We start from the raw sequence: 20,948 nt of genomic DNA, 5'->3' as shown, positions 1-20,948 counted from the left end.
TGATCCTACTGCTTCTGCCCCTTGAGTAGCTGGGAGTACATGTTTGAACCACCACATCCAGCTTATATAAATTTTTTTACTTAGAGAAGTAATATGTACTTACTTTAAAAATTAGAAAGTAATAAGCAAGAAAAATCTCCACTCTGGCCCCCCCTCACATAAATCATTAAAAATGTGTGAAGTTGCTCAGAAATAATCAGCTTTATAGATTAGATATTAAGTATGTAGCTTAGTGGTAGAGTACTTGGCTAGCATGGGCAAGACCCTGGGTTTTATCTCCAGCACAGCACACATCAATAAACATATAAGCTAAGAACTCTGTTTGCAGTTGTGAAGAAGCTGTGTCTGCTTTTACACACGGGGGTGCACCCTGCACCTGTCATCATAACAGCTGTGCTGTCCTAGCGTTAGACGCGTTCTTGTTAGGCTGGGATGGCATTTCTGGGAACAGCTTTTTACATACTGAATTTTCTTTGCAATACTGTATTTTCCTCCACCTGGGTTTACCCAGACAGAAAGTAGCACTTTCCCCAGGCCAGTGATTTTGTTTGCCTGGTTTTCAGTGTCTTTGCCCAATTTTTTCAACATTTTATTTGCCCTTTCTTTCTTTCTTTCTTTCTTTCCTTCCTCTCTCTCTGCCTCTCTCTTTCTCTTTCTTTCTCTCTTTCTTCCTTCCTTTCTTTCTTTCTTTCTCCTTCTCGTTCTCTCTTTCTTTCTTTCATCATTGTTGAGATAGGATCTCTAGTTCAGGCTGGCCTTGAATGCCCTATGTAGCCCAGGCTGGTCACAAATTTGTGGCATCTTCCTGCCTCAGCCTCACAAGCGCTGGGATTATAGGTGTGCCTACCACACGTAGCAACATTTTATTTTCCAGTTTAACATTTGCTTTAAGGAGCTTTTAAAGTAACTCAGCAAGGCTGAAGGATGGCCCCAGAGGGAGCCCAGAGTTTCCTTGTTTCCATGGTTGGAATTACTAAATTGTATTCCAGGCTGGCCTTAAACTCCGTGCTGTAGTCATTTCTCCAGTGAGGAAGATGAGGGCTAGGCAAAGGAAGTGGCAGACAGTTCTGGCATGGGCAAAGCTGGGCGAGCATCCTTTGCTTTCTGCTGTGTCCACCAGCCACCACTGCTCAGTGGTTTGAGATCCTATAGTTTGGCCTCCTCCGTCCCTCCCCATGCCCTAACCTGTGGGGTTCTGGGATCTCCTCTCTGCAACTTGGTAGATAAATGGTTGTTTCTAAAAGTCTGATCCATCTAACAGGCTGATCTAAGGTACAGAAAAATCTTCCATTTTGGTTTGGCATGGTGGTGCACACCTGTCATGCCAGCACTCAGGAGGCTGAGGCAGGGGATCACCGTGAATTTGAGGCCAGTTTGAGCTATGTAGCTGCAAAAAATAAATAAATCTTTTATTTTTTTATTCATGTAACATACATTTTTTGAGTGCCTACTAGTGCCAGATGGAAATCCCAGCAGCTGGCCACATGGCAGTGCCAGGCAGAGGTCTTGTGTCCACGGCCTGTATGTTTCTAGTGGTTAAAAACCACCCTCCCTTTAATCCTCATTCGCCAGCCCTAGCTCTGTCCCTTGGACCAAGACAGATGCAGTCTGCTCCTCCTCTGCACACTGCCCTTCGGATACTCAAATGCGCCTCCCTCCCCACCACTCCCCAGAGACTTTCCAGTCCTTCAGCTGTTCCTCAGGTGACAAGATTCATAAAAGTATTTTCTGTCATTTTATCCAAGAGATACGCAAAACATGATAAATTCAGAGATGCACAAAGAGGAAAATAAGAACTGACCCATCCTCCCACGGGTCTCTTCTGTTTTCAACTCAAATATGTTTGTTTTGAGACAGGGGTCTTACTTTGTATTCCAGGCTGGCCTTGAACTCCCCATATAACCCAGGTTGGCCTTTAACTTGCAGCGACCCTCCTGCCTCAGCCTCCTGAGTGCCGGGATCCTAGGCCTGTGCCACCATGCCCAGCTTATTTTTCTTTTTTAACAACTAGGGTTGTTCTGTTTTGCAGTAGGCTGCCTTTCTCTCATCCTTCCCGTCATCAGGTGTTTCCCTACAGTTTTACTTGAGAGGTATATGTCATAGACCCTTTGAACCATAATGCAGTCACCCATGCGTCCTGCTGTGGGATATCAGGCTGGTCTGATGTTTGCTGGTGAAGGTGATGTGCACTCAGCTCACTTGTGGCCAGAGCTTTGCAGCAAGTTGCATTAACAGTTAAGAACCCAAAAGCAGATCCGGCTGGTGAGCGCAGGGGGTTTACAGCGCCCAGGTTTCGAGTAGCAGGGTACTCTTCTAGGTTGCCCTCTGCGCTCACACACCAGGCGGTGGTGCAGTGCTGCGGCCCCATCCGAAGTGGCCACACTGTCCTGGAAGTGCTTCAGCCTGCCACCAAGCCTGTCCCTCATTACAAGGCACAAAACCAGGCGTGGTCCCCTGGGGGCCCCACTGTCCTCTCCTGCCTTGCGGAGCTGCTGAAGTTGAGGAGAGCTGTGGAGGGCCGCATTCGGGGGCGCTCTGGCGTCCCCAGCTGTGGATGACCTGTGCTTTCTCCCTCGCTCTGTGCAGACCAGGGGCCAGGTGCGTTCAAGCTTCCCCGAGAGGCTGAGGAAGCAGGCAGGGCCGCCTCGGGCAGTGCGAGGAAAGGGAAGCGGCAGCACAGCTCGCCCCAGAACGCGCTTCTGGACTGCAGCCTATGCGGGAAGGTGTTCAGCAGCGCCAGCTCGCTCAGCAAGCACTACCTGACGCACAGCCAGGAGAGAAAGCACATCTGCAAGATCTGCAGCAAGGCCTTCAAGCGGCAGGATCACCTGTATGTGGGCAGGGGGCAACTCTGGTCTCTCTCCTCCCTGGCAGGTCACCCTGCTCTGTCCTCTGTTGGGTTTTTGGCCTCCTTGTTCCCCAGATGGAGATCACTGGGCTCAGGTGGGCATGGACCCCGTGCTCCTCACCTGGCCGGGGTCCTGGTCCAGTTTGGTTCGCACCAGTGAGGAAATAAATCTCTACCTTGATCTGTAGTTTAGAAATGTGTAATGGCTCCCCAGGCAGTTAATGGTGTCTTTTGGGAGTCTGGCTAATTTGATAGAGAAATGCGCGGAATCCCTGGTAGATATCTGAGGACGAGTGAGTGATCTGCTGACGTGCGGGGGTGACTTGGGGCACAGGTGACTCTGAGATACCCGTTTGCAGAACATGACCATGGAGCGGTATGTTACTTCCTCCTCTTCTTCCTTTTGTTCTTTTTGGTACCAGGAATCGAACTCAGGACCTTGCACTTGCCAGGCAGGTGCTTATGCCACTGAGCCATATCCCTGGCCCCCTTTTTGTTCTTTTAAACTCTTGATTTTAAAATAGAAGCTCCAGTTTAAGAATTAAGAGCAAAATTCTTTTACTCTTCATGTCTTGGAACTGAAGAGCTGTCCACATAGGCGAGGGAAGGGAAGACTGGCTGGTTTCAGCCAGAGGTTTGCGAGTGCTTGCAGTTTGAGGAACCCACCTCTTCCCCCGGGAAAGGAAGCCTTTCTTTTGCTCCTGACACGCGATGGAAACAGAGCTAGAACTTAGGTCTTCTGGTTCCTTCTCTATCCCTTCCCTTGAAGGAGGTCAGGGGCCATCTTTTGGGAAAAGCTTCGGTTGGTAGTCTCACCCCAGGGCCCCAAGCACGGGGACTGTCCAGAGCAGGCTTGTCTGGATCCCAGACGGTGACCCCCTCGGTTGTTCATGGTGTGTTAGTACAGATGTCCGGATGAGGTAAGGTCCACACTCATGTGCAGTTACACTTGCACACACTGTGGGCACACTGGCTGTCTGGTGCTAGGAAGTCTACACTGATTTGGGCATCTGTAAATTGTTTTCTTCCTGTGGTGGCTGCCCTTACTGCAGGAAGGTGAACCCCAAGCTGGCGTCTCCCGGGTGTGTCCTGGAGAATGATGCTTCTCAGGAGTGCCTGTCAGGGTTCCTTCAGAGCTCCCTCCCTCCCTCTCTGTGGAGTGCAGTTTCTGGTTGTGGTGTGGGTGCACCGAGGACCCTCACTGCCTCTGGGGCTCTGCAGCAGGAGGCCGGGTCCCAGGTGCCCACCCGCTGACGTCCTGTCTCATGTCTGACCCCAGGACCGGGCACATGCTCACCCACCAGAAGACCAAGCCCTTCGTGTGCATCGAGCAGGGCTGCAGCAAGAGCTACTGCGACTACCGCTCGTTGCGCCGGCACTACGAGGTGCAGCACGGCCTGTGCATCCTGAAGGAGGCCCCGCCCGAGGAGGATGCCTGCGGGGACTCCCCCCACGCCCCCGACACAGCTGGCCAGCCTCTGCCCAGTGGCCTGCGGTCCCTGGGGCCCCCGGAAGCCAGGTCCCCTGGCTCTGTCTTGCCTAACCGAGACCTCCTGCGCTGTATTGTGAGCAGCCTTGTCCACCAGAAGATCCCATCTCCTGGTCCTGCCGCAGCGGGGCCTGCAGATGGTGAAGGGAGGAGCACAGCCTGTCCCTGCGCCACCCCAGCAGGGCCTTCCTCCTGCCTCCCAGGAACCCCGGGCACTGAGGCCCCCGAAGAGCCTCGTCCCCCACAGAAGGAGCCGGCTGCTGACGCGTTCACAGCCGTCCATTCAGGGACAGCTGACAGCGATGGCCCTGACCCTCCAGAGTCAGAGCCCCCGCTTCTCCAGCTCCCATCCTCCCTGGAGGACTGGCCCGAGGGCAGCTCCCTGCCCGCCTCCCTGCCTGCCTTCCGGGGTCAGAAGGTCCCTGCCAGTTCGCAGCCATCCAGCCACAGCTTCCAGTGGCTCCGCAACCTGCCCAGCTGCCCCAAGAGCAAAGGCAACACTGTGCTTGCAGTGCACAAGCCCCCTGGGGAGGGCTCGGAGTCTGGCCCTGGGCCCAGCAGCACCTCGGCTCCAGTGGAGCCTTTGCCCGGTGCAGGCAGCAGTCAGGACGCACTGCCCTTCCTGCCCACGCTCCTGAAGGCACCCAGTGAGGCCTCAGGTGACCCCAGGCCGGATAGCGGGGATGAGGAGGGCTGGGCTTCCAAGAAGAGTGAGCCCTTCCCGTCGGATGCTGCGCCCCTCTTCCGCCAGCTGTTCCTGAAGTCGCAGGAGTCTCTGGTGAGCCACGAGCAGATGCAGGTGTTCCAGATGATCACCAAGTCCCAGCGGATCTTCTCCCATGCCCAGGTCACAGCCGCTGCCTCGCAGCCCTCCGGGCCCGAGGGCAAGCAGACTGCCCTGAAGTCCTTGCAGGGGCCCTGGCCGCAGCAGCCCCGGCCCCTGGCACCCGCTGTGGACTCTCTGCTGGCGGGCTCCAGAAACATGGAGCCAGAGGGATCCCCGGCCCGCAGGAGAAAACCCACAGCCGTGGCCCCCGGAGAGGCCTCCCCCAACGGCTCGCGGCGAGGCATGAAGGGAGCACCGAAAGTGGCCTCTGCACCACCCCCCGTCACCACGCCGTCTCCAGAGCCCTCCCAGAACCCAGACATCTCTTCTCTGGCCAAGCAGCTGCGATCTTGCAAAGGGACCTTGGACCTAGGGAACATCTTTCCCCCCACGGGCCCAAGGCAGGCCCAGGCAGGCAGTGATGAGCTGCCCGGCGTCCAGCTGTCCGAGAATGGCGCAGCCTCAGGGGCCATGAGAAGCGAGAAAGGCCCGGTGTGTGCCCGGGGAGGAGGCTACAGGCTCTTCTCCGGCCACCCTAGACCCCAGCGGTTCTCAGGCTTCCGGAAGGAGAAGGTGAAGATGGACGTGTGCTGTGCAGCTTCTCCAAGCCAGGTGGCCATGGCTTCCTTCTCGTCCGCTGGGCCTCCTGCAGATCCTGCCCGGGATGCGAAGCCCAAGCTGACCATATTCAACAGGATCCAGGTACCTGTCCCTTTTTGCATGGCCTGACTACAGTGCTGCCAGGGTTTCCTTGGGCGTTTATTTCAGCGTTTGTTAGCAATGTGAGGAAATTAGATCCAGGGAGATTGTGGCCCCCTCTACTCCAAAATAAAAACCAAAACGAAAGAAACCAGAATGAGCACAGTACAGAGTTGTCCAAGGCACCTTATGTCATTCTGCTATTTCACTAAGCTTTTGCTTGCTTGCTTTCTTCTGCTTCCCATTCCCAGCTCCTTTTGGAGTTGCCACCTTCACTCTTCAGAGGATATAAAGGCAGACGCTCTCCCTCTGTTCCTCGTGTACTTCTGCATGAATGGCCACGTCTTCTCCGACCACTATGAGCAGGCCCCCTGCTTGTTGCACACCGATGGACGTTAGCCTTGTTCCTCTGTGCCTGGCAGCCAGGAGGTCCTGCTCTGGAGCACTGGGCCACCTCAGCCGCTTCTCTTAGCAACAACAGCATCCTTCCCATCATGGCATAGCCGTCTGCCCCCCACCTTTACAGTTTTATTATCCAAATGTCATATAATTCACTATTTTTTTTTAAATTTTGTTTTTGTTTGCTTTTTGACAGGGTCTTGCTATGCAGTTCAGGCTGGCCTTGAGCTCACTTTGTAGCCCAGGCTGGTCTCAAGCTCACACAATCCTCCTGCCTCAGCCTCCCAAGTGCTGGGATTACAAGTGTGTGCTACCACACTCAGTTTAATTCACCATTTTAAGAAAAGCGAGTGGGTAGCTTTTAGTGTGTTCCTGAGGTTGCACAATCATTACTAGTATTTACCAGAACAAACTGCTCACCCCAGAAAGAAGCACTGCAGTCCTTGTCACCCCCTAATCTTTCCATCCTCTGCGTCCCCTGCAAAAGAAGCCACAAATCTACTTTTGTCTCTGCAGACTTGTCTACTCTGGATATTTTGTGTGAGTGGAATTGTGCGCTGCAGGCCTCTGTGCCCGGTTCTCTCACTGAGCAAGCGTCAGTGACTCAGGCCTTTCGCAGCTGAGCAGGATTCCGTTAGGTGGAGAGACAGGATTGTATCTGGCTGCTCATTAGCGGTTCGTTTCCACCTTTTGGCTCTTGTGAAGAGGCTGCTTTGGGCACTCGTGCGCACTGTTTTGTGCAGATACATGTTCTCGTTTCCCTCGGAGTGGAAGTGGCATGGCAAACATTCGAGGAAGTGCCCGACTGTGTTCCAGAGTAGCTGCACTGCTGTGCACCCTGCCTCCCCGCAGCACAGGAGGCGTCCGGTTTCTCTGCATCCTCGCCAGCATTTGTTTCTGTCCTTTTTTATCATTACTGTGATCACACAAGTGGGTGTGAGGTTGTATCCATTTCCCTGATGGCTAGTGATGCTGAGTGCCGTGGTCTGTGCTTTTTTTTTTTTTTTGGCCACTTGGATATCTTCTGAGGAAGAATATTCATCCAGGTGCTTTGCCCTAAGATTGAGTTAAGACTATACTGTTATTGAATGGTAAGAGTTTTGTATACGTTCCAGATGCAGCCCCTTATCAGACAAATGACTTGCAAATATTCTTTCCTGTGCTGGGCTATCTCTCCCTTTTCTTTGTGATATTGTTTATAGGATAAAAGTTTCCAGTTTGAGTGAAGTCCAGATTGCATGTTTGGTCTTCGGTTTAGCTTTGGTTCATGCCCAAGAAAGCACTGTGTAACCCTCAGTCACGAAGACTGACTCCCACGTAGTCTTCTAAGGGCCATGTCGCTGGGCTCGGCATTTCTTCTCCTTCTGCTGTGTCGCTCATGTGCATTTTCCTCAGCAGGGTGGAAACATCTACAGGCTGCCCCATCCCATGAAGGAGGAGAGTGTGGCAGGTGGATGGTAAGTTGAGAAGCCTCCTGCCCCGCCTGGCACTGCCCACAGGAGTCCTCTGTGGTTTCCTGTGCTACCTGGGGTGAGTGAGCTGGACACCTTGTCCCGAGGACGATGCTTCCACCCCTGGAGAGTGTGGGTAGGGCCTCTGCGTTTTTCGGGTTTGTTGAGGGTGGTGCGTGGACTGGAGTAGAAAGCAATCAGTGGCTAGAGAAAGGGCCTCACTCTCCCATTCTTCCTTCCTGCCTCGCCTCCCACAGCCACCCGCAAAATGGGAGCCCCACAGACTGGGCGGAGCCCAGGAGCACTTTCGTCTGCAAGAACTGCAGCCAGATGTTTTACACCGAGAAAGGCCTGAGCAGCCACATGTGTTTCCACAGTGACCAGTGGCCATCACCTCGGAATCAGGAGCAGCAGGTAAAGGGGCACCAGCAGGGGCTTCTTGGTGACAGGGCTTGGCAGGCATTGGGGGAGAGATGCTGGCTTTGCCCATCTCAGGCTGAAGATGGCCTCCCAGAAGAAGTAGGGGTATGGCCCGGCAGCAGGGCTGGTCTGGTCTCTGGGACAGCCACAGTGGTGGGATGGCAGAGGTCCCCACTCTGGTCCTTGCCCCACCTCACTGCCCGGAAGTCTGCCACAGCCTTTCTAGCTGTCCTCAGAGCACTTCTTCTGTCCCCCGGCTTCTGTCTGCCCTAAGAGTCTTAAAGAGCTCTTGAAGAGCCGCTGTCTCTCCGTGTTCAGGTGTTTGCCGCAGAGTCTTGCAAGCCACCGAGACGGGCTCTGAGGCCAGACAGGGATGGACAGAGCTCCCCAGGTGCCAAGAAGCCCTCTGGGGATCCCCGTGTCCGTGCCCATGGCTGTGGCTCCCTGCCCCCTAGGGAGCATGGCCAAGGTGGGTGCCCACCTGTCTAATCTGCCCATGCTTTTCCACCTTGCTGGCACCATGGGAAAAGCTGCATGTCCCAGGAAATCCTGACTCTACAAGTACTTGGTTTACAACTTCACTCAGAAATTCAACGTTCATGGATCCCTCTGTGTCGGCCCTGCTGTTGGGCAGTGCAGGGGACCCAGCAATAACCACGAGAGCCCAGGCTCTGCCTCCTGGGGCTGCAGTCCCGTGGAGATCTGGCCCTGGACAGCGATGACCCAGAGTTTGCAGGGCTGTGTTGGGATGCTGAGGGACAGCCTTCTGGGGTCAGGCGGGGCTTCCCTGAGGAGGGGCTGTCGGAGCTGAGAGCTGGAGGAGGAGGAAGGCTGGCAGGGAGGAGAGGAGCCCGGAGGGGAAGGAGAGCACTGAGTGGGAGCACTGGTCTCCGGGGACTCATCTCTTCGGTGCTCCATGGGGGCCCCACTGGAGAAGCTCTCGTTGGATTCAGGAATGGGGTGCCTGGGCCCGGAGGCTGCAAGTCTCACTGGCGCCACCACGATCTGAGCGGACTCATTTTCATTCGCTCGCCATCACCGTGTGTCTGCACACGCCCTCTGAGTCGCTGGGGCTGGGGCTGCACAGCTGCGGGCTCTGGGCTCAGGACGGCACCAGGCTGGCGGCGTGGGTTTGCCCTGGGCCTGGCTGGGCAGTGCCGCTGTGGGCCCGCTCGGCCTCCTGTGCCCAGGGCTGGAGTGTGGCCCTGCTGGCCACACATGCACTGTTTCCCTGTCTCTACTGCCAGTCTTCCTTTACCCGCTTGTGCTACCCCGAAGACTGTCGTGGCAGGGGACTGCGGTGACCCCAGTGGCTCTGAATACTTTTCTTTTCCAGGGACAAGAGAAGGATGAGGAAGAGAGAGATGACAAGGACAGCAGCCAACACAAGAAGCGGAAGAAGCGCCCCCAGTCCAGGGCCCTGTTCATCCCTCCTCTACCCTCTGTGTTTGGGGACCCTGGCCCTGAAAGGGGCCAGCAGAGCTGCCTGCGCTCTCCCGTGCTCCTGGTGGACCACCTCCTGAAGGGCTTGTTCCAGTGCTCCCCCTACACGCCGCCTCCCATGCTCAGCCCCATCCGGGAGGGCTCCGGGCTCTACTTCAACACACTCTGCTCCAAGTCCCAGGCAGGGCCCCACCAGCTCATCAGCTCCGTGCTGGGTGAGTGAGGCCGAGCGCTTGCCCCGTGCTGCACACCCATGCCGCCCCTTGCGGCAGCTGGTCCAGCGACACACAGGGCTTGGGGACACCTGGCCTAAGGGTCTCAGTGCTGCTGAGAGTACCCAGGACTGTGCTGTGACGAGCACCTTCTGGGTACTTAGAGTTTTACGGCCAGAAAGAACACAGAGCCACTTAACCTGCCCACCCCCTGCCTGCTCCCTATGTCACATCTTGTTGTTTTTTTGTTTGTTTGTTTGTTTTGTTTTTCTCCGGTACCGGGAACCGAACTCACGACCTTGCGCTTGCCAGGCAGGCGCTTTGCCGCTGAGCTAAATCCCCAGCCCCCCTGTGTCACATCTTGATGGCTGTATTGAGATAATAGTTCTGAGACCATGCAAATACTTCATTTAAGTGTGTGTGCGTCTAAGGACAGTCACAGGCCATGCACCCACACAGTCTGACTAGAGCATCTGCAGCCTCCTCAGGAGAAGCCTGTACCCACCACCAGCCATCCCCTCCTCCCCATTCACACCCGTAGTCCCTGCCTGGCAAACGCGCCTCTGCGCCCTGTCTCCGTGGACTTGCCTATTCTGGGTATTTCCTATAAATGGAATTACACAGTGTATGACCTTTTGTCCCTAGTTTAATATACTCAGTATGGTGCTTTCAGGTCCATCTGTGTCATAGCCTGCATCAGTGCTTTGTTCCTTTTAATGGCTGGATAATATTCCATCAGATGGGTAGACCACATCTTATGTATTCATCCACTGATGGGCATTTGAGTTTCCACTTTTTAGGCATTGTGAATAATGCTGCTATGAACAATTGTGTACAGTTTTGTGTGTGAATGGATGTTCCTGCTTCTCTTGGGTAGATGCTTAGAGTAAAGTGCTGGATCCTGTGGTAACTCTTTAACCATTAAGGAACTGCCAAACTTTTCCAAAATTTTTGCACCATTTTGGAGTCCCATGGGCAGTGAGTGAGAGTTCTAATGTCTCTCATCCTTGTAAACACTTGTTATAGTCCGTGTTTTTATTGTAACCATCCTTATCAGTGTAAAGTGGTATCTGGGTGTGGTTCTGGTTTGTGTTCCCCTACTGACTGATAACACTGAGCACCATTCTCTGTTCTTAGCTATACACCTTTTTTACATACATACACGAAGCTCAGTTTTTTCCTTTGGCATTTGTGTTTGGTATTCAGTGTGAAATGTTGCCTGACTCAAGGTCATATGAGAAGAGTTACTGCTGTTTTCTTCTAAGAGTTTTATAATTTTGACTCTTAGATCAGTTAACTTATATGTAGTGTACGAGGAAGGGTTTCAGGTTCATTATTTTTCATGTGGGTATCCAACTGTCCAGCATCGTTTGTTAAAAAGATCATTCCCATTGAACTGTCTTAGCACACTGGTTGAAAATCAGTACCCAAGGGTTTTTTCTTTGGCTGTTTTTTAACTCTGTCCTTTTGATTTGTATATTTATCCTTATGCCAGAGCCACACAGTTTTGATCATCGTGGCTTTGTGCTAAGCTGTCAAATGGGAAACGTGAGTTTTCCAACTTTACCCTTCTCTTTTGAGATTCTAGGTCTCTTGTTCTGGGTCTCTTGTGTTTCCACAGAATTTTAGGAGCAGCAGTGGTTTTGATAGCTATTGTGTTTAATGTACATATCAATTGGGAGTATTGCCATTCTAAACAATTGTAAGCCTCTCTGTCCATGAACAGGGGGTGTCTTTTCATTTAGTTAGATCTTGTTTCATTTCTTTCCATAGTGTTAGTAGTTTTCAGTGTGTGTCTTAAACTTCCTTTGTAATAGTTATACTTAAATGTTTTATTCTTTTTTTTACTCTATTGTAAATGGAATTGTTCCCTTAGTTTTATGTTTAGAATTTTTTTTTTTTTTTTTTTTGTCTTTTTGAGACAGAGTCTGTCTATGCAGTTCAGGCTGACCTTGAACTCACTTTGTAGCCCAGGCTGATCTCAAACTCCTGCCTCAGCCTCCTGAGTGCTGGGATTATAGGCATGTGCCACCATGCCCAGCTTTTAGAATGTTTTTGTTGTTTATTTTTCTTTGGTCTTTTGAGACAGGGTTTTGCTGTGTAGTTCAGACTGTCCTTGAGCTCACTATGCAGCCCAGGCTGGCCTTGAATTGGAGGTGATCCTCCTGCCTCAGCCTCCTGAGTGTTGGGTTACAGGTGTGTGCCACCATACCCTGCCTAGAATGTTTATTATTAGGGTGTAAAAAGTAAAGTTAATATTTTTATATTGTTCTGGTATCCTGTGATATTGATGAACTCATTTAGTAGTTGCAATAGTTTTTTTTTTAAACAAATTCCTTAGGATTTTCTTTTTTGTTATTGTTGGGGTTTGTTGGCTTATTTGTTTTTATCTTTTGAAACAGAGTCTGGCTATGCAGTTCAGGCTGGCCTCAAACTCATGGTGTTCCTCCTGCCTCAGCCTTCCAAGTGCTGGGATTCACTACCATACCTGGCTGGATTTTCTGTGTACTAGATCGTATTATCAGCAAATAAGGATGGCAAGTGCATGTATCAGTTTGAGGAAATTCCCCCTTTTCCTGCTTTGCTGAGTTTCTTTTTAATAATGAAGAAAATGTTGGATTCTTTGTCAAGATTTTTTTCTGCATCTATTGAGGTGATCATGTAGCTTCTGTCCTTTATTGAATTGATATGCCGTATTATATTAATTGATCTATGTTAAATCAGTCAATTTTATGTTGTATCTCTAGGATAAGTCCCACTTGATCATGAGGTATTATACTTTTGCATATTATTGGAATTTATTTGCTAGTATTGGGGGCATAGATCTGTATTCATAAAAGGGTTTGGTCTCCAGTTGTTTTGTAATATCCTTGGTTTGGCAAAAGTGTAGTCCTGGCATCATAGAGTAAGTTTGAAGTATTCCCTCCTGTTTTGTAGAAGATTGGATTAATTCCTTAACTGTGGTGTAGGGTTCATGGTGAAGCTATCTGGGCTGGGATTTTTTTGTGTTGGGAGGTGGGAGTGCGAGAAGTTTTAATAATTACTAATTTAATAGGTTTGTGTGGTTTTATTCAGTTTTTCTATTTCTTTTTGAGTCAGTTTAAGTATTTCATTCCTTCCTGGGAATTTCTTCATTTTATCTAGATTATCTTATCTGTTGACATACAATTGTTCGTTATACTGTATTCTCTTTTGGTCATTTTATTTTATTTTATTTTATTTTATTTTTAGACAGGATCACAGTATGTAGTTCATGCTGGCTTTAAACTCACTGTATAGACCAGGCTGGCCTTGAACTCACAGCAGTCCTCCTGCCTCAGCCTCCCCCTCCCCGATTCTAAGATTATAGGTGTGCATCACCATGCCTGGCATCATCGTATTCATTATAATCCTTTTATTTCTGCCAGATTGGTAGTGATACCACCTTTTCATTTCACCACCTCTCTTCCTTCCTCCCTCTCCTCCTTCTTATCTTTCTCTTCTTCTTTTCTCCCCTCTTCCTCCTTTCCCTCCTCCTTGTTCTTCTATCTTCCTCTACAGAAGTTTTGTCAATTTTATTGATCTTTAAAATTTTCTGGTTCCATTGATTTTTCTCTTGTTAGTCTCTATTTCATTTATTTCTTTTCTCTTTTTTATTACATTTTTTCTTGTGCTTGCCTTGAGCTCAGGTTGCTCATATTTTCTAGTTTCTTGAGATGAAGATTTAGGTTACCAATTTAAGAATTTCTTTCTTTTTTTAAAAACTCTAGGCTGGCCTCAAACTCGTGGCAATCCTCCTGCCTCAGCCTCCTGAGAGCTAGGATTATAGGCATGTACCACCCCACCCAGCTGAGAATTTCCTTCTTTTTAAGTGTAGACACAGTTTAAATTTTTCTTTCAGCACTACCTTAGCCACGTTTCTTAATTTTAATATGTTCTTGTTTTCAGTATTTTCTAATTTCTGTTACAGTTTGGCACATCATTTACTAGATGTAGAGTGTTTAGCTTCTACATGTTTTTCCTCTATTGATTTCTAATTAATTCTAACATGGTCAGAGAATATGCTATGTTTGGCTTCAGTCCTCTCAGATGTATTGCTGTATGTTTTCTGGTTTAGGATGTGTTCTGCCCTAGAGAATACCACCTGTGCCCTTGAGAGGCATGTGCACTCTCCTGAAGTGGACTTGTACTATAGATGTTGGTTGGGTGTACTTGGTTTATATGTATGTATATATGTCTGTATTTATTCATGGTGTTGGGAATTGAACTCAGGACCTCGTGCTTGCCAGGCTGGCGCTGTGGTCTACTGGCCCCAAGGTCTGCTTGGTTTCTGGTGTTGCTCAAGGCTTGTCTTTCCCAGTTCATCTTCTCCCTAGCTGTCCTATCCATTACTGAAAGTATTATATCTTCATTCTCTAACTATTCCTTTAAAATTTTTTTTTCCAGTGTTAGGGCTTGAACCCAGAGCCTCCCTCATGCTAGGTGAGCTCTTTACCTCTGAGCTATGTCTCCAGCCCTTGAATTCTTTATTTGGTCCTGCAGTTCTGTGAGATTTTGCTTCATATATTTTGGGGTTCTGTTCATGGTGTATATATGTTCTGGCTTTCTTGATGGCTTGACCTTTTATTATGACAAAATCTCTCTCTCTAGTAATATTTTTTGTTTTAAAATCTAATTTATCTAATATTAGAATAGTATTTCATCTCTTTTTTGCTTGTTACTTGTATATGTTTTTCTCCTATTTTCAATATGTGTGTCTTTGAAAATAAAGTGTGTCTCCTATAGATGGTGTTAACTGGATCATGTGTTTTTATTAAATCTGACAAACTGCCTTTTGATTAGGTTGTTTAATCAATTCATATTTAATGTTATTATTCTATATGGTTGAATTTACATCTGGTGTTTTGCTATTTATTCTTTGTGTGTCTTATATCTTTATATCTTTTTTCCACTTCTGTTCCTCCTTTTTTTGCATTTTTTTAGTGTAACATGTTCATTCCACCAATTACTTTCGAAGCTCTGTCTTAGTCATTTCTTAGTGGTTTCTGTAAGTCTCACAAATACATCTTATCGGGATCTGTTCAGGTGTCTACTGACTTAATTATAGGAACATTACTCCTATCTAACTCTATTACATATGCTGCCTTTTTGGGGCTGTTATTGTTTTATTAATAATAGATAGGTCAGTAGTCAGGCATACTCTCAATTACATGTCATCATAATTCTTACTTTATATGCTTTGTTGTAAAAAAGCTGAGAGAATAAAAGAAAGCAAGTTTTGGGGCTGGGGATTTAGCTCAGTGGCACAGCACCTTCCTGGCAAGCACAAGGTCATGAGTTCGATTCCCAGTATCAGAAAAAAAACCAAAAAAAAAGAAAGAAAGTTTTGTTTTTGTTTTTGTCTTTTTGAGACAGGGTCTCACTATGCAGTTCAGGCTGGCCTTAAGCTCACTTTGTAGCCCAGGCTGGTTTCAAACTCACAGCGATCCTCCTGCCTCAGCCTTCCGAGTGCTGAGATTACAGGCATGCACCACCACACCCAGTTAAGAAAGCAGATGTTGGGGCTGGGGATTTAGCTCAGCAGCAAAGCGCCTGCCTGGCAAGCGCAAGGTCATGAGTTTGATTCCTGATACCAGAAGAAAAGACAAAAAAAAAGAAAGCAAATGTTATTTATGTAGTTTGTTATATTAACCTTCCACTAAATAACTCTGGATCTCTTCATTTATTCATATGGACCTGAGTTACCATCAGGTGTTATTTCTTTTTTCTTTTTTTTTTTTTTTCTGTCTTTTTGAGACAGGGTCTCGCTATGCAGTTCAGGCTGGCCTTGAGCTCACTTTGTAGCCCAGGTTGGCCTCAAACTTGCAAAGATCCTCCTGCCTCAGCCTCCCAAGTGCTGGGATTACAGGTGTGCGCCACCACACCTGGCCAAAAGACCAGTTTGTTTTTTTTGTTTTGGTTTTGTTTTTTATTTTGGTACCGGGAATCGAACTCACGACCTTGTGCTTGCCAGGCAGGTGCTGTGCCGCTGAGCTAAATCCCCAGCCCCCAGGTGTTATTTCTTTATTCCTGTACAGCTTTACTCCCTTGTACTGTTATTTTATCATATATTTCTAGATGTTATAAACTTATAATGGATATTGTTTTATGCAGTTGGTCTTTAAGGAAAGAAACAGGCAGTTCTGCTGGTCTTCATAATTAATTACCATAACTATTACCTTTACCAGTGCTCTTTATTTTTTTGTATGTGTATTCATATTACTACCTTATATCACTTGCTTTCATCCTGAAGAACTATCTTTAGTACTTTTATTTATGTATTTATTTATTTATATTATATATTTTTATTTTTAATTTTTTGCACTGGGAATTGAACTCAGGCCCTTGTGCTTGCCAGGCAGGCTTTGTGCTACTGAGATACATCCCCAACCCTGTACTTCTATTTTTTTTCCCCAGCTTTTATTAGTACTTTTTTTTTTTGGGTACTGGGAATCAAACTCAGGAGCTTGCGTTTGCCAGGCAGGCGCTTATGCCATTGAGCTACATACCTGGCCCCCTATTGGTACATTTTAGATATACATAATGATCACATTCATTGTAGAGAATTTGTACCTGCATGTGATAATCTAATTCTTTTTTTCCCCATTCCCCTAACCTCCCTTCAACTCCTCCTCTTCTCACTTTTTTACTTTCTCCTTCTTTCCATTCCCATCTCCCACTATTGTCCCCCTCCCTATTTGAACATTTTCTTCCTATTTCACAATACCTAATACACGCTTTTGGTTTCTCACACCAGAGAAACAATGCAGTGTTTAAACATGTGTGTCCGATTTATTTCACTTAAGAGTATGATCTCAAGGTGCATCCATTTACCTAGGAATGTCTCGAGCTTATCTTTCTTTATGGCAGAGTAGTACTTCATCGTATTAAAAAAAAATCCACATCTTCTTTGTCCATTGACCAGTTGATGGACATTTAGTACTTTTATATTTACAGGATATCCTTAATGAGTTATCTATATTGTACACAAATATCACTTTAAAACATGTACTTCAGTCATTCTTAGTATATATACACTAAGCTATATAACATCATCACAGTAAATTTTCGGATATTTTCATTAACCCAGAATGAAACTCCAGGGGCTGGGGATTTAGCTCAGCAGCACAGCGCCTGCCTGGCAAGCACAAGGTCGTGAGTTCAATTCCCTGTACCGGAAAAAAAAAAAAAACAGAATGAAACTCCATTCTTACCAGTCTCTCCTTTCCTGCCCTCTTGCCCAGCCTTCCTTCTACTCCCCATCTTCATAGATCTGGCTGTTGTGCATATTTCGTATGCATCAAGTCATACAATATGTGGTTCTTTTGTCTTCTTTCACTCAGTACCATGTTTTAGGTTTCACCTCTATTTTACTATGTATCTGTGATTTCTCTCTTTCTGTGGCTGAATAATATTCCACCTATGTTTCTTGTAAGCCAAGTTTGCTAGCAACAAATTTTCTCAATTTTTAAAAGTATGGGAATGTTTTATGTAAGCTTCACTTTTAAAAGTTAACTTGGGGACATAAGCCTTAGTTAACATTTTTAGCATGTTAAGAATGTTATTCCTCTGCCTCTGACCCATTGTTTCTGGTGAGAAGTCAGCTGTTAATCTTACCCAGGGTCAGATGGGGGTATAGCTCAGCGGCTTAAGCGCTTGCCTGGCAAGCCTGAGGTCATGAGTTCGACTCCTGGTACCAAAAAAAAGAAAAATCTTACCTGGGGTCTCTTGTACATGATGAGGTTTTTGGTTTTTTCACATTTTGCTTTTGATATTTTTATCTTTGATTTTCAACATCTTCCCTGAATGTGGATTTCTTTGTGTGTATCTTATTTGGAGTTCAGAGCTTCTTAGACTTTATATTGCTCTTCATCAAATTTGGGAGATTTTCAGCTATTATTTCTTTTTTTTCTCAGCTATTCTTTCTTTAGATATTTTTCTGTTCCTTTGTTCTCTCCATCCAGTACTCCCGTTATTTGTGTTTACTGTACATAATGGTTTCCCACATTTCTCTGAGGCTCTCTTTACTTTTTTTTTGTTTTGTTTTCTCTTTTGAGACAGGGTCTCACTATGCAATATAGGCTAGCCTTGGACTCACTATGTAATCCAGGGTGACCTTAACCTCCTGGCAATCCTCCTGCCTCAGCCTCCCGGATGCTGGGATTACAGACCTGGGCCACCACACCCAGCTCTCTTCACTTTTACTCCTTTTTTTTCTCTGTTCTCCAGGTTTCATACTCTCTACTGATCTGTCTTCAAATTTGCTTATTTTTCCTTCCGTCAGCTCATACTTTTGGTGCTTGTTTGGCTACTAGACTTTTTAACCCCAGAAGAGAAACTGCCAGTCTACTTTGCTTGAAATATTTGAAGCATGGGAGCTGGGTGCCAAGGGAGCCCCTGTCTGGGATGGACCTCCCTGCAGTGGACCCTCAGAGTGACGCTTCAGGACATGCACAGGACAGGACAGGACAGGAAGCCGGCCATGGTTCACATGCCACAGACTCTTGTTCTTCCAAGATTGTCAGTTTTCTACCATAAATATTTCTCTTAATATTGTATTCCCTTAGGACAATTTCCAGACACCTTAACTTACTTTTTTTTTTTTGGTACTGGTAATTGAACTCAGGACCTTGTGCCATTGAGCTATATCCCTAGCCCCTTTATTTCATTGCATTTACTTATTTGTTTTTTTAAAATAGGGCCTCACTGTGTAGCCCAGACTGACCTCAACCTCACAGCAATCATCCTGCGTCAGCCTCCTGAGTGCTGAGATTACAGCCATGCACTACCACATCTGGCTCACTTGTTACTTTAATACCCACGTGTAATTTTCCTCTGTTAGTTTGTTGTTTGCTAAGTGTCTTTCTCTGCCTTTTCAGAAGTCCTACCTCCCACGGGACCTTGAAGGCCTATTTTCAGCTATGTCCACAAGGACAAACAGGGCCACTGCGGGGCACATCCAGTCAGTCTTCTTGAGGCTTTTCACTGTGTTTTCTAGATCAAGTGGATGACTCTTTTAGCATCTGTGTGGTGAAGGACGATTCTAAGATCAGCATTGAACCGTGAGTTGGAACAAGTTTAGATCCTGAGGGTCCTTCTGAGTGAAATTGCTTTTACCTCCTGGGGTTCCAGGGTCAGTTTTTCCTAAGGGCTCCTTCTTCATGGGGAGGGCAGGTCTAGGCTCAGAGGCTCCCTGGGGAGAAGCAGTGGATCCCTCCAGATATGTGTAGCAGTATGCTTTCTGTCGAGACAGGTTGTTGGGCACGTGGGGCAGATGCCCTGTACCTTGGGATTCTAGGCAGAGCTGCCCATGGCACAGTGGGAGACCTGAGATATCTGTGGAACGTAGCTGGGCAGAAGTGGCAGGGTAGCAGCATGTACCTCCCTGTCCTAGAGAGGTGCCCCAGGCAGGAAATCTGGTCATGAAGGAAAACAGAAGGAAGAAGGGCATATCCCTGGAGAGCTTTCCGAAACGCCTGGCGCTGGTCAGGGTGACGAGCAGCTGAGTCCGAGAGCCGGCAGTGGGTTTCCACAGAGCAGTCTGTGGCTGACAGCAGGGCACCCGGCACGCCTCCGCTCCGTTTCCCACCTCAGTCATCCTTGTGTGTCATGTTTCAGACACATCAACATAGGAAGCCGCTTTCAGGCTGAGATCCCGGAGCTGCAGGAAAGGTCGCTGGCTAGAGCTGATGAGCACGTGGCCTGTCTAGTCTGGAAGCCGTGGGGTGATGTGACGACCAACCCGGAGACACAGGACAGAGGTGGCTATGGCTCTAGGGTCAAGTTCCCAAGGCCCCTTCTCCCCCTCCAACTCCGGGGAGTGCGCCCCCTCGGCTTCTTCCTGTGGCTGGGGGTGGGCAGTGGAGAGGGCTCGCTTCTCCCGTCTTGGGTTCTCCTGCCCACCTCACACACGGCAGCTGGCCAGGCCTGCCAGAGCCAGTGCTGGGCAGGCCCTCGACTTTTCCCCTCGGCCTGCCCTTGATGGAAATGCGCGGGGGGGGTGGTGACAGGGAGCCTCCCTGTGCAGCCCGGGGAGGTTTCCTCCTTGGCACCTGCTGACGCCCTTGCGTGTCTTCCTCCCCACCCTCGCTTCTGCCCCTCTCGCCGGAACCGCAGTGACGGAGCTGTGCAACGTGGCGTGTTCCAGTGTGATGCCGGGAGGAGGCACCAACCTGGAGCTCGCCCTGCACTGCCTGCACGAAGCCCAGGGCAGCGTTCAGGTGAGGCGGCAGGGGCTGCTGTCCTGGGACCAGAGCTGTAGGTGCACGCAACGTGCCACAGGCTTGGAGGTGACAGCTGAGGACAGCTGAAGGGAGGCTGCCCATCCCTCCTCAGTGGCTCTGAGACGCCTGGGGTCCTTTTGAACTGACATGGGGGACTCATCCGCTGGTTACTGATCCCGAGAGGGGTCAGGGTCTCAGGGAGAGGAGCTCAGTAGACCCAGCTCCTTGTCTACTGAGCCTCACCCTTTGATGAAAAGATCCTGTGAAAACCCTACTGCAACCTAAATGCCACTGCCTGCACCACCCAGCCTCCTCGGAGTTCCGAGGGTTAGGGAAGTCCAGCTCTGAGTCGTGGGAGACCTGTTGTCTGCGTTGGCCGTGTTAGGTTAGGCCACCAGCTCATTTCTCTCTAGCTGAAAGCCAGTACCTAGCACATAGTGGGTCCTCGGCGCATATCGAGGGATGCACACTGGGTGGCTGCAACATGTAGGGTGGGCGCCGGGTACGCTCAGTATGTGGTTCCGTGCTCTGTTGTCGCTGTCTTAATGGCGTCATACTTTTTGAACAAGAAGTTCCTGATTTTATTTTGCGCTGGACCCCAGAAATTACATGTGTGGCCCTCAGTGGGGTTACAGTGGGGGTTCAGACAAAATCTCTGCCTTTGTGGAGTTTGTGTTTTAGGAGAGTCAAAACAGGAAATATGGTTTTTAAACTTATTAGCTAAACAGGGCATGGTGGCGCACACCTGTAGTCCTTGCATTCAGGAGGCTGAGGCAGGAGGATCACTGAGGCTAGGGCCAGCCTAGGCTACAATGTGAATTCAAGGCCAGCCTGAACTGCAAAAAACCCTATCTCGAAAAGACCAAAAAAAAAAAAAAAAAAAACTAACGATGAGAGCTGTGGAGCTAGAGTGCTCCTCC

General features: G+C 48.6%; 1 protein-coding gene across 1 annotated transcript in view; it reads left to right on the top strand.

Annotated features, from left to right (window-relative positions):
• The window catches only part of Znf541 (zinc finger protein 541), a 48,762-nt gene that overhangs the window by 23,636 nt on the left and 4,178 nt on the right, over window positions 1-20,948 (top strand). The window contains exons 4-11 of the mRNA XM_013509544.1: window positions 2,587-2,830; window positions 4,128-5,865; window positions 7,660-7,718; window positions 7,970-8,126; window positions 9,469-9,790; window positions 18,804-18,867; window positions 19,424-19,566; window positions 19,922-20,025. Coding sequence (XP_013364998.1) covers window positions 2,587-2,830; window positions 4,128-5,865; window positions 7,660-7,718; window positions 7,970-8,126; window positions 9,469-9,790; window positions 18,804-18,867; window positions 19,424-19,566; window positions 19,922-20,025 — 2,831 coding nt within the window. The remainder of the gene's footprint in view (window positions 1-2,586; window positions 2,831-4,127; window positions 5,866-7,659; window positions 7,719-7,969; window positions 8,127-9,468; window positions 9,791-18,803; window positions 18,868-19,423; window positions 19,567-19,921; window positions 20,026-20,948) is intronic.

This window comes from Chinchilla lanigera, unplaced genomic scaffold (genome assembly GCF_000276665.1).
Source record: "Chinchilla lanigera isolate Chin_1 unplaced genomic scaffold, ChiLan1.0 scaffold00173, whole genome shotgun sequence".
Classification (NCBI taxonomy): Eukaryota; Metazoa; Chordata; class Mammalia; order Rodentia; family Chinchillidae; genus Chinchilla; species Chinchilla lanigera.
The sequence above is the reverse complement of the archived record's forward strand: the minus strand, read 5'-3'. Positions and strand labels throughout refer to the sequence as shown.